The sequence below is a fragment of the Balaenoptera borealis genome (assembly GCF_965194805.1).
Source record: "Balaenoptera borealis genome assembly, chromosome: 14".
Taxonomy (NCBI): Eukaryota; Metazoa; Chordata; class Mammalia; order Artiodactyla; family Balaenopteridae; genus Balaenoptera; species Balaenoptera borealis.
In genome coordinates, this window is record NC_138875.1 from 81928282 (window position 1) to 81943669 (window position 15388).

The window sequence follows — 15388 nt, forward strand, 5'->3', positions numbered from 1 at the left end:
GGGGACACTGGGCAATGTCTGGAGATGTTCTGGGCTGTCACGACTTGAGGAGGGAGCAGCTACTAGGGTTTAGCGGGGCAAGCCCAGGGGTCCTGCTCACCATCCTGCAGTGCACAGAAGAGCGCCCACCACAAAGGATCATCCGGCCCGAACTGTCAATAATGCCAAGGGTGGTGTAGAAGGCAGACTTGCGTCACAAATGACCAGGATCGAAACAGTGATGGTCTTGCTACATGGTCACAATGATTAGAAACCCGAGAAAAGAGTTTCTACAAAGAAAGCACTGAGATATTCTCCCTGCTGACTCCCAGGGCCCTGCATGGGGTACGTGGTCACCATCTACTGCCAAATGGCACAGTCTGTATTTACAACGAGGATGACGGACCCATTCTGGTTGGCACAAGAGTTTCCAGTTTTAACACTGGAAGTCTTATGTCCCAGGACACCGCTCAGTCCTGGCCAAGCTGGGACAATCGGTTACCCTGCTGGCAGCTCCGAGGTGGGTCCTGCTGCCGTCACCTGCCACTGGCTTGCTACCGACAGCAAGTCCCACCTGCTCTGCTTCTCAGTGTCCAGCATCCTCTGTAACTCCCGAACCCGACACTCAAACTGGGACTTCTCGTCACCAAGGACGCTCCTCCAGGCCTCCCACTGCCGCTCTTTTTCCAGCAGCTCGTCGTTCAGGGCCTCCAGGTCCATGACCTGCTCCTCCAGCATTGTGCAGGTGGTCTTCAGAGCCTCCATCGTCTGCAAATCAGTATCACTGAGTTGTGCTTTGTATCAAAGGAGGATTTCCCAGATGTTACTTTTGTCGGATCAGTTTCAGAAAACCACGAGTTTCTAACTACGGTCTGAAAGACACTATCTTTTTCTCCTACAGAATGAGGGGACCAGACAAGAATGGATGAAGGGCCATTTCTGCCGCCATCTTATAGAAAGAACCAGGAGGAAGAGCCGGGAAAAGAGACCACACTTAACAATAAAATGGCTTGGGAATTCCCCGGCGGTCCAGTGGTTAGGACTCTGAGCTCGCACTGCCAAGGGCCAGGGTTCAATCCCCGGTAGGGGAAATAAGATCTCATAGGCCATGCAGCACAGCCAAAAAAATTTTTTTTTAAATAAATACATAAAAATAAAGTGGCTCACAGAAACATTCTATTCTATTTTTAATGGTTTTAAATCAAAATCAAGAACAACCACACACAGGACTTCCCTGGCAGTCCAGTGGTTAAGATTCTGCACTTCCACTGCAGGGGGCACGGGTTCCATAGGGATGGGGAACTAAGATCTTGCATGCTGTGCGGAGCGGCCAAAGAACAAAAAAACCCCAGAAAACCAACTACACACTTCTAAAAGCCATTTTTAAAATCCACAAGCCTTCAAAACACAGACATGATTATAAAAAAGAGCCCTTTTACTGGACAGGCTCAGTCTGAGAACCCTTGGGAGAGATGCAACTGGCACCTGCTCTACAACCTAAAGGGGTTCCAAGTTTCCTGGGGAAGTCTCTGACGTTGTTTACAGTCCTTACTTGCTTCTGGCTGGTGAGCTGCATCTCCCTCTCCGTGATCTCGCGGCGGAGATGGTCTACCTCACTTCGCAGCTGTACGATCTCGTCGCTGGCGCCAGAGGCCTCATCAAGTTGTTTGGACAAGTAGAAATTTTGGTTGTTGAGCTCAGCGTTGTCCTCCGTCAGCTGGTTTAGCTGCTCCTCCAGGTCTGTGATTACCTAAGAGGAAAGGAACCCGGTTACGCAGCAAGCAAGTTGATCTGAAACGAGAAATTGCTTCTAGAGCCATCAGCGCTTGAACCTACGTGATAATGACGATCAGTGTGCAGCTCACATTTGCCCATCCAACCCTTGAGAGCCAAACTCAATCTCCCACACCCGCCCCCTTAGCGCCCAAACACACATATGCTGTGGGAGAACAAGAAATGTCTCGGATTCTTTTCTGACTCAGGATTCATCGGGAAAATATGGTAAAAACAAATCAATCAAAAGTGCCTGCCATATGGAAGGGGCAACTTTAAATGAGATCAAGTTCATGGACGATAATAGAATGTGGAAGATGCAAACTGAGGAAAGAGGAATAGTAGAGAGACTGGTATCACAATCTGCTAATTAAGCCAAAACGCCCAGGACACCATCTATAGGACATTATCCTGGGAAACAGTCTTAGAAAGCAAAATAAAGTTCTTATCACGGAAGACTGAGTGAAGGACACTAAGAGTTATTTTAATAATATTTTAGGTAATAAATTTAAGTTCACGCAACAAAAGAAAAAAAAAATTTAAGAGACTCTCAGAATAATCCTGAAAATATAATACTGTATGACAGCATCACTTTAAATGGTTCTTATTATGCAGCTGGCTATCAGAAAGTGGGAAGGCATGTATATGAAATTGTCATTTTACTGAGAGAGATTTAATCTGGTTTTACTATATGATCTCCCTGCTCAATGGCGGAATGATTTCAATTTCAGTGCATTTAGCTTTCCTGTTCTCTTTGCTGAGGTTTAGTACCAGCACTTGCAAAGAGCTTTTATATATAATACTTTAGAAGTTTAAGAGCAATTTTCTAATAATAGCTGGAATGAGGCACACTGGTGGTAAATTAAATTTTATGTAACAAAAAGGAGTAAATTAAAAGGAAATGCCTCCGAGCCTATGGTTATTGTTTCACATTTTCAAACCTGGAGTAGACTTAGTTTCTGAAATGTTGCCACTGTTTCCATGACTAACTCCCTATTTTAACCTACTTCGACTATCGATTAAAAAAAAAATCTTCCCAGGCACATAGAATTAAAGAACATCAATTAAGTAGATTTGTTCAATGTGGCCACAGCTTTTCATTTTGTTAACTGTGCTGATGAGCTTTTAATGCAGTAAGTGGTCTAGTAATTTGTATTTTAATATCAAAAGCCATGTTAATTCCTACTGTGCTGGTTTGTATAACACTATCAGCTACAAGAGGGGGAATAAAGGTTATCTGGTCCGGTTCTTGGCTAAACCTCCTTCTTTATCAGGGTTAAAAAAAAAAAAAATAGGAAAAAAACTGCAAGTCCATCACACCTTGCAGGCACTTCTGCCTCACAGGGAACCCTGTATCACCCTTTGTGTGACGTGGTTAAATCTCCCGAAAGCAGCAACAATGAATAAACAATGCAGTAAACCCATTCCTTAAGATGGTCTTACTCCTAGACTGCAAATGTCTCCACTGTGCTTCCTTCTACCTCTGCCCCCAAAGGAAAACAACAAGACTGATGAGGCAAACTGGCTTGGAAGCTGCGCTATAAAATGGATTCTGGAAGCCCCGAATAAGCCACCTTGAACTTGGCTGGGTTGGTTTCTCCACCTGACATGGAGGTAAATACTATATTGACTACCTCCTCTGTTGCTCTGGTTTTAATGTTTTGGCTTTTTCTTGCGTGCTATTCTACTTTAACGCATCATGTGAAACACATGGGATAAAAATTAGTGAACAAGATGTTGAGGCATCAATGGTGCCCCATGGGGAGCAAAGAGACTACAGAAAATCTACCCACATAAGAATATATATGCTGCCAAAATAATTTACTTGTCATTCAAAGACATATTTAAGCCTTTGGGTACCTACTCCCTTTCTTTGACTCATGAAAAACAAATGCAATTTATAATAAGCCCATTTCTGCCACTTCTTCTCCTCCTCCCCAAATTAGATTATAAAGTGCTAAAGAAGAAACACTTGAAAAAAGTCAGGGAGGTGCCAAGATTACTACTCTCATTTCGATTGACATGGGCCCACTGGAGTAGGAAGAGTCCTTCTATTTCCTTGTCGTCATCCTGTTTTCAAGGGGTCTCTGACTTCTGTTTACACTTTGTGATGACTGGCTCTGTATCTTGTCATCACCTCTATGTTGCCTGTTTGACAAGAGGAGGATTAGGTGCTCGCACAAAGCATCCGAGGCCTCGTGAAAGCATGTTAGCGCATTCGGACGTTTCGTATGTTCTTCCTGCCCAAAAGCCGTAACACGTTGAGCTTGTGGCTCTGCTGGAGTTGCCAGAGTGTTAGACACACAACAGATACTGGGCAGACCTGAGACACAGGCAGTAAATTAATGACCTCCGTGGTTAAAAAAAAAAAAAAAGAAAGGATAATAATGGGCTATCTGTGATTTTGAACCAGGTTATAAGCAAAGAGAATTCTTAGGTCTACTTTGTGGGTATATTCTCTCTACACCAAGGGCAAATGATCTGTTTCCTGTATTATGAGTCTCTTAAGCTTTCAACCCCAAGGAAAGAAGGCAGGAAAGATAAACTGCAAGGCTGATTCCATCTTAGTGGTAAAAAAAAAAAGATGAGGGAGATAGCTTCGTAATGCAAGGGCCAGCAGAGCTTTCTTCTATGCTGTTTTTACAGATAAGAGATCTTGGTACAATTCTAACAGAAAACAGGGATACAAAAAAAGTATCTACTCTGTGTCCAAAAAAAATTTTTTTTAAAGATCTCTATTTGGGGTTATCTGTTGCTTTTTAAGCACACCTCGTGGTTCTGAGATATATATGTTACCTCTCACACCTGACTGGGCAACCGACAGAGGGAACGTTACCTGGTAAATGTCCAAGAGCATGTTGGGGGTGAAGACACCAGCCAGACAATGAGTATCAGGCTGAAAAGACACAGGGCTGACATCCTCTTTTAATGCCTCATTCCTTCTTGAAGGCAGCTATTTGCATATTATTTATTTTTAATCTTACAGCTGGCAGATTGATTCATAATTAAAACCGTGTCATATGTTGGCCCACCAACTCCTCTCCAAAACAGACTTAGGTAGGGTTTTAGGTGCCAGATTGAATCAAATCCTTTTTTTAAATTTCTTCAAAATATAGAAATGGCCTGAGCTCGAAAATCTTACTGCTCATGAGCTTTTTAAAAGCTGCTAACTGGGAGCTCCAATTGATTGAGCTTTTATAGGAGTTCCCACTGGTGACAAAGATGACATTGCCCAGCGGCGACAATCCTGGACAGCACCAACGAGAAAGGAACATCTAGCGCGCTCTCCTAAAGTGTCTATAAAGCAGCCTTTGAACTTGCGAAAGTATAACTGAGATCTACCATTGCTGTCAAGTGTTGTTCTAAAGTGGTGGTTTTCAAACTTTTTTAAGGAGCGGGACCGTTTTCTACACAAGATTCTGTGGTAAATCCAATATAATAAAATGATAATAGCAACCAACACTGATTAGCGCATTCCGTGGACCAGGCCCTGTACAAACACCGATGCACCATCTAATTCTTGCAGGAACCCCCATGAGGTAGGTATTATTACCAAGTTTCGGATTCTATGACTCAGTGTTTCCTAGGTTTTACTGTCTCTGAAATCTGAATGTATATTGCAACTAAGCAGCTGTCTCTCTTCCCTCACCCAGCCCCGCAAAGAGCAGTAATTAAATGAATTATGCATCTTACAATCAATGGTGTATTGGAATTGAGGACATACAATGTCATCCCATTTCACGGACAAAGAAATGGAGCCTCAGGAGTGTAACATCACATAGGTTACCAGGAGACCAATTTAGAATCTGAACCAGTCTGAGTCCAGAGCGTGTGGTTTGGACCCCCAAGCTACCCAGCTGCCCTAGCTGAAATGTGGGTGGGGATCACTTTCTTGGGTTCCCCCTCCCACTGGGAGAGGCCCCCAAAGGCTTCTCCACAGAATGCCAGGGGTAAGTAAAGAAAGGATTAGAAGTCACTGTGCCAGAAAAAGCAAATGTGAGGGATAAAGAGAGTACAAAAGTTACATAAGAAAGTAACCAAATTTGTTCTACATATTGGTATATTCTATTAAAACTACACTTGCGATTTTAAAAATGGGGGGAAGGGAGGATTACAAAGGCACACAAGGAAGCTCTTGAGGGTGATGGCTGTGTTTATTATTTTGATTGTTTTGCTGGTTTCACAAATATACACACATTTCAAAACTCATCAGGTTATTGTACTCCGATTATCCCTTAAGCTGTAAAAAGAAAAAAAGCTGTAAAAAAAAAAAGACCAAAAAAGGAGAAAAGAAAACTCCAGATGAATGGAACAGGATTACTGATGTACACATTTAAAATGCATCCAAGTTTATTTTAGGAAAAAATAGTAATGTTAAAAAAAAAAGTCACAGTCCTAAAATGATCTATATTTTATTCAGTGATCATTTATGAGCATGTATGTAATATAAACAAATAACTCTTGTGTAAAATAAGAAACCAAGAAAATAAGAAACTAAAAAAGTAAGGCAAGAGAGTACAGGAACAGAATGCATCAATTCCTCAAGGAAGGGAAGAAATCAACAGATAATGCTAAGGCAGGCTCACCCTAGATCCAGCCACTGGCAACAGGAAATAGACCTAAATTCCATCTGCCAGGTACCTACTAGAGTGAAACAGAGGCACGTCCCATGACCTAGCTATTCCACTCTTGGGTATATGCTCATCAGAAACAAGGCCTTAAAGCCGTCAAAGGATCTGTACAAGAATGTTCCTAATAGCTTTATTCCTACCAGAAACAACCCAAACAACCATCAACAGGAGAATGGATAAACAAACTTCAGTTCTATACACACACTAGAAACACGACACCATAATTAAAAAATAACAAAATCTTGATGGATGCAACAACATGGATGAACCTCAGAGACAATTTAAGTAACAAAAAAAGCTAAACCCAAAAGACCACATCTTCTATGATTCCATTTATATGAAGTTCAAGAACAAGCAAAACTAAGGTATGGTATCAGAGGTCAGAATACTGGTTACCCTTAGGGCAAAGGATGCTGATGGGAAGAGAACAGGAGGGAACCTTCTGGGAGCTGAAAAGTTATGTATCTTGATCTTTGTTGTGGTTACACAAGTTGTCTACACACATACAAATCCATCGAGCTATATGCTTAATATTAGTTGCACTTCATATACTTTATTGTGTGCATTTTATACCTAAATGAGGCAGGGGGCAAGAGGGGGGAGCATATGCCAGGACTTAATGTCCCATTTATAGTAGGTAAGGAGGAAAGAAGGAGTTCATTACAAGGAAAGAAAATATGCCTATAAGAGGTAGAGGGGTGTTTCTGGAAATTTACAGATGCAAACAATACAAATGGAGACAAGCTGACTGAGAACTGACTAAGGAGGTAACAGAGCGATGAAAGGACCAAAGAAAGGAGGTAGAACCATGAATAAGGACAACATTCCTCCCTTCTGAAAGGGGCCTATTTTAGTCCCTCTCTCTGATCAAAAATAGACTCTGAGTTTCCACTGATCCTACCCTATTCTATAACCTATGAATGATGCTTATCTGCTCCTGGAATTGACTTCTCTCAATAGAAATAACGACTCCCAAAGAGCCTTAGATTATGAATTTGCATGTTAGGAAGCCAGATTTTGCCTGTTGGGAAGTTAACACTTCTAGATTCCCCAGGAGAAGAACTTGTTGGTCTTCCCTCTCTGTAGAGGCAGCAGGGTGGAGAAGCCTGACATGTCTAACCGCCCCTTACCATCTGGGGCCAGTCTCAGACAGAACCTTCTAGATTGGAGAAGGAAGGGGAGCTGCAATGGGATTTTTGTTGCAGCTACTGAGATCTATTAGTGGTTCTGCAGTGAGAATTATTTTGACCATTCCAACAAGCCATCCCCAAACACAAAGAATGGTTTAATTTTTTTTTAAACTGGCAGGAACACAAAACACTGAAGTTATCTGAGGCTCAGAAACTTCCAAATCAGTTTGACCTCATTAACTGCTTCAAGCTGAAAGTTTATATCAAAAATCAGTCACTGATATTAGAATGAGATGTCCCCCTTTCCTTCTCAGTTTTAGTTTCATGTTATTCTCATCATCTTTGGTTAATACTCACAGTACAGCTGTTACGAAGGGCATCAAATTTGCGCTGGATTTCATCTCTATGTGCCTAAAAGGTAAGAAGTTGATTATAAATTTTTCATAGGGTGGAATACAATTCTACGTGCTATGGGTCAAATAAAGAAAATCACAATTTATCTAAAAAAGCCAAGAACGCTGTTGCAGCTACCCCAGCACCTTTTTTTCAAAGAATTAATCAAGTCATACCCAACAGGAGAAGCAAAGTTACAGGAATACACAATGCCTATTAATAACAATTAACTATTTAGACCACACATCACACCCTGTACAAATATATATTTAACATTCAGATTAAAACTAGGGACTAGTGGAAGAAAGGAAAAAAACATAGGATGAAGTTTTACTCTCCTTTATTTGTCTTCCTCCCCATTCTTAATCTGTTCCTCTTCCCTCCAATTGGCTGCCCACCACTGCCCCCCACCCCCGTCCCCAAGCCTTCTCCCAAGAAAGACACAAACACACATATACAGGACAATAGCCAGGACAAAGTAGGGACTTTTTAAAAAATTAAATCCAAAGCTGCTGAGATTCAGAAACCCTACGTAGACCTTGAAGTAAATATAAAGGTTTTCACCAAGGCAGAGGTGCTCTAAACCAGTAGCATTCATTCAGCTGACAAGGATATTTTGAGTACATACTACATGGCAGACACTATGGCAAGATACAGCATATCTGGCCTCACCTTCATTCTGGTGCGGACAGGTAGAAAATAAACAAGGGCAGGATTACAAACAGTGACAAGTGTTATGAAGGAAACGAACGGGGTCTAGGGAAAAAGAATAAGGGGGGAGAAAAAGAACTCACTTAGATGGGGCAGTCAAGGAGGGCTTCTCTGAAGAGCTGACATTGAAACTGAAATCTGCAGGATGATGAGGAGCCAGCCATGCAAAGAACAGAAAAGAGCAGAGGGAACAGCATCTGCAAAAACCCTGAGGCAAGAAAGGGTTTGCTGCATTTGGGGAACAAAAAAGGACCTGAGTGGCTAGAGCAGTTTTTTACACTTCAAGCTGTGACTCAAGAGCGAAGATGTCAAGTCAGATTTTTTTGGTTTGTTTTATCCAATGAAATGGAATAAACAGGATAGATTAGGAAACATCAGAATGTACCTTGGAGAGTAAAGGTAAGCACCATTGTTGGAAACTTGTTTCAGATACCATAAGTCATCAAGTTTAAGTTGCTATCAATTGTAAGATTTACCACAATTTTATGTAACATTAAGAAAAAGAAGTACTGCCAATGAAACTATGACATGTTTATGTCCTTATGACTACAGAATCATATACAGGCTATAAGATGCATCCTGATTATCTACCTTAAAACTCACTGAAACTCAGTATATAAGCTCCCTTGTATGAGACTGCAAGGTAAAATGTATTCTTCTGTGGCCAAAGAGCAAGAGAGGGAAAATGTGGCCCAAGCTGATGGTAGAGAGGCAGGCCCAGACAAAGAATCTTGAAGGCCAAGAAAAGAGTTTGGATTTCATTCAAAATGCAATTAATTGGAGGCCAACAGAGGTTTTAAAATGCAGAGTGACATGGCCTGGTTGTCATTTTGTGGATACTGCAGGAAGAACAGATCAAAACAGGACAAATGTAGAAGGAAGTTCAAAAACCACTGAGGTGGTTGCTGCTGCCATTAAAGGAAGAGAGGAGGGTGGCTTGGAGCTGGACATGGCAAAAGATGCAGAGAAGTGGATGGAGGTGAGATCTCTTTTGGAAGCACAGGAAATAAGACTTGCTGATGGACATGCGGGCCAAGGGTTCCTTAACAGACTTTTGATTTGGAAGACAAGGTAGATTATGGCACCATTTGCTTAGCTATGAAAGCCCAAAGAAGAATCCAGTTTGAGGCAGAGGAAAAAGTGGCCCTTTGCATTAAAAAAAAGTAAAAAATATTCATCTCTATCAGAGATTAATAAGTAATAAATGCTGGAGAGGGTGTGGAAAAAAGGGAACCCTCCTACACTGTTGGTGGGAATGTAAATTGGTGCAGCCACTATGGAGAACAGTATGGAGGTTCCTTAAAAAAATAAAAATAGAGCTACCATATGATCTAGCAATCCCACTCCTGGGCATATATCCAGAGAAAACTCTCAATTCAAAAAGATACACGCACCCCAATGTTCATAGCAGCACTATTTACAATAGCCAAGACATGGAAACAACCTAAATGTCCATCAACAGATGAATGGATAAAGAAGATGTGGTATATACACAATGGAATACTACTCAGCCATAAAAAAAGAATGAAATAATGCCTTTTGCAGCCACATGGATGGACCTAGAGATTATCATACTAAGTGAAGTAAGTCAGACAGGGAAAGACAAATATCATATGATATCACTTATATGTGGAATCTACAATATGAGACAAATGAACTTATTTAGAAAACAGAAACAGACTCACAGACATAGAAAACAAACTTATGGTTACCAAAGGGGAAAGGGCAGGGATAAATTAGGAGTTTGGGATTAGCAGATACAAACTACTACATACAAAATAGATAAACAACAAGGTCCTACTGTATAGCACAGGGGACTATATTCAATATCTTCTAATAAACCAAAATGGAAAAGAATATTTTAAAAAATGTAGCTGAATCACTTTGCTGTACACCAGAAACACAATACTGTAAATCAACTATACTTCAATTTTTTAAAAAAAAGAAAAAGGTCTATAAGAGAAGTAAGTCAAAAAATTCAGCACCTAGCCTGTCAATGCAGGGGACACAGGTTCAAGCCCTGGTCCGGGAAGATCCCACATGCCGCGGAGCAGCTAAGCCCGTGTGCCACAACTACTGAGACTGCGCTCTAGAGCCCGCGAGCCACAACTACTGAGCCCGAGTGCCACAACTACTGAGCCTGAGTGCCACAACTGCTGAAGCCGTGTGCCTAGAGCCCGTGCTCTGCAACAAGAAGCCACTGCAGTGAGAAGCCCGTGCACCGCAATGAAGAGTAGCCCCCACTTGCCGCAACTAGATAAAGTCCACATGCAGCAACAAAGACCCAACACAGCCAAAAACAAATACATACATACATAAATAAATAAATTTATTTAAAAAAAAATTCAGCACCTAATTTAGCTGTGATGTATTCTCTAAATATGTCTATTTTGCCATAGATTTATATTTTAAGTTTATAACAGCAGATTAGCCACTGCAGAAAAAAAGATTAGTGAACTTGAAGACATAGCAACAGAAACTATCCAAAATGAAATACACAAAGAAAAAAAAAAAAAGACTTAAAAAATGAACAGAGCATCAGTGAGCTGTGAGACAACTCCAAGGAGCCTGATACACATGTACTCAAAGTCCCTGAAGGAGTGCAGGAGTGAGACAGAAAAAAATGTTTGAAGAAATAATGGCCACAAATTTTCCAAAGTCAATGAAAAACTAAATCCATAGATGCAAAACGTAAACGAGCCCTAACCACAGGAAACATGAAGGAAATTAAGCTAAATCACATCATAATCAAACTGCTTAAAACCAGTAATAAAGGTAAAGAGCTTAAAACCAGCCAGAGAAAAAAGACAAGTTATTTATAGAGAAACAAAGAGAAGAAAGATTTCTCCCAGTGAGGTTGGAGGGGTTTTGGAGGGGAGTAAGCTAGAAGACAGGGGAGCAACATCTTTAAAGTACTGAAAGGAAAACAAAAACAAAAATCTGTCAACCTAGAATTCTATACCCAGCAAAAATATCTTTCAAAAACGAAGGCGAAAGAAAGACTGTTCCAGACACATAAAAGCTGAAAGAATTTGCCACCCACACACCTGTACTATAAGAAATGTTAAAGGAAGTCTTTCAGGCAGAAGATGACAACCAGAGATTTAAATCTACACAAAAGAATGAAGAGGACTGGAAAAATGGTAAAACAAAACAAAAATCAGTAATTGCACAGATGGACTTACAGATTCATAAATTAAGAGTTATCACTTAGAATCAACTCAAATAATTAGCCCCGATTTTCATGAACTAATTTAATAGATTATAATTTTTTCCCCAAAACTCTGTTTTTTGCCTAATAATGATATGAGAGATTTATTAATTAATGGGGCAAGAATACTATTTATCTAAATTAAGAACGTGGCTATTTGTACCACTGATGAATCTCATCTGTGAGTATCCTAGAGGAAGAATCCTTAGGTTAGTAAACTCTAGAGCTGGAATGAACAACTTTTTTCTTGTAAGGATCAGATAGTAAATATTTTTGGCTTTGAAGGCCACTCAGTCTCTGTCACCACTACTCAACTCTACCCTCACAGCACAAAAGCACCCACAGACAATATGTACACAAATGGGTGTGACTGTGTGTCAATAAAACTTTATTTACAGGAAGCAGACTAAATTTGGCCCACTGGCTATAGCTTGCCAACCTCCACTCTAAATGACTATTTGGTGTGAAATTACTCAGACAGAAACAGGAAGCTGAAGGTGGAGTTAACTTCTTCAAAGCCTAAGCAATGATTATAAAAAAGCTTTCTGGCCTAGACTGAGGGATAGAAGACCTGTTCCACTTTATGACTAACAGCAAAGTTTCCAAATAACACCACACCAGTAGAAACTTGCCTAACTGCCCCACAGTAGTCTGAAATTTCAATCACTAATATTTCTATTATAATTTACCATCATGAGGCCTTTGGATCACTCTGACACATCAAATGACAATCCTCTTTGAGGGTATAATGTAAGGAACTACCATCATTATGGCTTTTATTATTGACTGAAATATAAACACAAAATGTAGTTGTGACTGTTGTGACTGCTGGAAGTACTGTAACAATCATTGAACTGATGTGAGCTTTAAAATGGCAAGAAACATGTTTTATGTTCCTTTGAAATAAGTTGTAAAACAAATGCACAAAAAGCAAAAGGTCACATTATATATAAAGGTAATAAAATATGTAAGACATATGTAAGACAAGCTTTGGATTCTTTCAATGTAATATCTGAGTGTTAATTAGGTGTTAGAAGCTACAGGGAATAAATATTTACCCTCTTAAAAATTACTGAGGACCCCAAAGGGCTTTTGTTTATGTGAGTTATATCTATCTCTATTAACCACATTAGAAGTTAAAGCAGATTTTTTTCAAATATTTATTTTTCTTTTAAATAAAAGTATTGCTTTTGCACCATTGGTGCAAATGTTAACACAATGAAAAACGCCACATGACAGCTTAGTATTATTATGAAAATAACCTGAACTTGGGGACCCCCCATGGAGCCAGAGACCCACCCCCCCCCCCAACGTGAGAACCACTGAGCTAGGGGTTGGGTGGCAAGAGGCAGAATGGACAGGCTGCATCCTGGAAACCAGAGAGGCACTCACTCTGGGGAGTACTTATGTCTTCTTTAATTTTAAGGAAAGTTACAAGAGGAATGAAGAAAAGAGAATTATTATGCAACCTTGATGAGAGAAAATGCCTGTAGAACTGTGAAAAGGAAACATGTGTTTAGATGTCTGACTTCTGGGATCCACGGTCAGGATCCTAGAACACACGTTTCCACGCATCCACCCCTTTCCCTGGGAAGGCTGGCACCAAGCAACACTGTCACCTTAGGTGACCCAATTTCACATCTTGCCTATCATGCCGATGGGTTACTAATTCAATACAACAATTGATAGCTATGTAAAAGAGAAAAAGAGAGCGTGCATTGACTAAGGATTTTAACAAATCAAAGAGGATGACTCTGGGATCCCACCATCACGCTCTGCTGGGAGGATCCCTTTCTCGAGTGTCTCTAGCTTTTGACTTGATTATTCAGCAGTAGTCATTTAACAAAATCAGTAAAAGAACGTGAGGGCAGGGACATGAAACGTGTTCGTGGGGCCATGCTGGTGGGCGCCAAGCCCACACGGTTCCTCTACCCCGCGGCCCCATTCAGAGCAGCGCTCCCATCGCGTCGCGTGTCTGCATGCAGTGAAGTGTGCATGCTCAAATTCTCTTCCACAGAAGAAGGCATTACATGGAGCCTTTTTTTTTTTTTTTTTTAAAGATTTTTTGATGTGGACCATTTTTAAAGTCTTTATTGAATCTGTTACAATATTGCTTCTGTTTTATGTTTTGGTTTTTTGGCCACAAGGCATGCGGGATCTTAGCTCCCCGACCAGAGATTGAACCCACACCCCCTGCACCGGAAGGTGAAGTCTTAACCACCGGACCGCCAGGGAAGTCTCTACATGGAGTCATAAATTTCAATTCCAGGTGGAAAATTCTCTCTTCCACCAGTAAGCACTGAAGCATCTCAAAAGCATGGCTTTTTGTTTAAATCTGACTCTCTTGTTGCTGTCCACCTTGACTCAATCTCAGCTTTTAACGGCCAGTGAATTTCAATGCAAATGCAATTGACAGGGTGGGTAAAGGGAGAGTGGGAAAAAAGAAAGCCTGAGGAAGACCAACAATGGCGACTGGCGGCCCCTGCCACACTTCTTCAATGGAGAGCTTCCATTTAACTGTGCTCCATCTATTTTTGGCCCAGGGGCAGAAGCCAAACAGGGTAACTGCTCCCATCCCAGGTGAGGAGGTGGCCACCTCTTAGAATTAAAGCAATAATAGCCCATTTGACTATTTGCTTTTCTTGATAAAACAGCCTGCTATGAAGCAAACAAGCCGCCTAGGAGATCATTTTAGATCCAGCTGATTAAATTTGATTGATGCTTACGCTGGGTCTGAACTTGGACCAGAACAATGAGAGAGGGAGAGTCAGGGTACTGCATCTGTGACCATTTTCTCTCTCTCTCTCTCAGAAAATACATTCTTCGGAACAAATTCAACAAAGCCATTCAGGCAACAGCCACCTGTGGTCCATGACCAGATTTATGGGACATAATCAAGAGGAGGGGAGAGGAAAAACCCACAGCCTTCAAACTGAACTGAGGCAAATTGATGTGAGGTTTGGATTCCTGCATGATGGGCTTACAAACAGCTGTTTGACCAAAGGCACTTTCCTGTCATCATTGTGAACAAACCCTACTTTCCAAGGGATCCTCATCTGTGAGAGTCGTAGAGTCCTAGTTTCCAGACCTAGGGAGGTTCGTTTCTTTCTTTCTTTCTTTCTTTTTTTTTTTTTTTTAAGATGCTCTGAGGCAGTGATCTCATCTGACTAAATTAAGTCGTGACTTGCTGCCGCGCAGGCGTCCAGCAGCCATTAGACACAGCACATTCCGACCAGCAGCAAGACAGGACTGAAAGACTAATTTCCCCACAGATAAACAGCAGCGACACAAACTCTATTGTATACCCTCCTCCTTCCAAACGGGCAGGGTAAGACGCTTGACCACCGCCTCCCTCCCAATTCCAACAGAGTAGAGAGGTAAATGCTTCCCTCTCCTCCACTCCAGAGTAAAAGGATTTGAGGGATTACAGGCCAGTCCCCTGGGGAGAAAAAGCTAAAGACACAGCACCAGGCTCACAGTGAGGACTCATTAAGTACAGATTAAATGACTGACGTCTCCTCCTTTCAGAGCTGGGGTGGTTCACATGGGGGGAAATATTA

The 15388-nt window shown here is 41.2% G+C and overlaps 1 protein-coding gene across 5 annotated transcripts in view; it reads right to left on the reverse strand.

Annotated features, from left to right (window-relative positions):
- The window catches only part of CIT (citron rho-interacting serine/threonine kinase), a 168422-nt gene that overhangs the window by 35002 nt on the left and 118032 nt on the right, over positions 1-15388 (reverse strand). For all 5 annotated transcript variants that reach the window (XM_082355799.1, XM_082355798.1, XM_082355797.1 and 2 more), the window contains 3 exons: positions 7871-7924; positions 1532-1729; positions 554-747 (listed from right to left, as the gene is read on the reverse strand). In XM_082355799.1, the coding sequence (XP_082211925.1) occupies positions 554-747; positions 1532-1729; positions 7871-7924 (446 nt within the window). The remainder of the gene's footprint in view (positions 1-553; positions 748-1531; positions 1730-7870; positions 7925-15388) is intronic.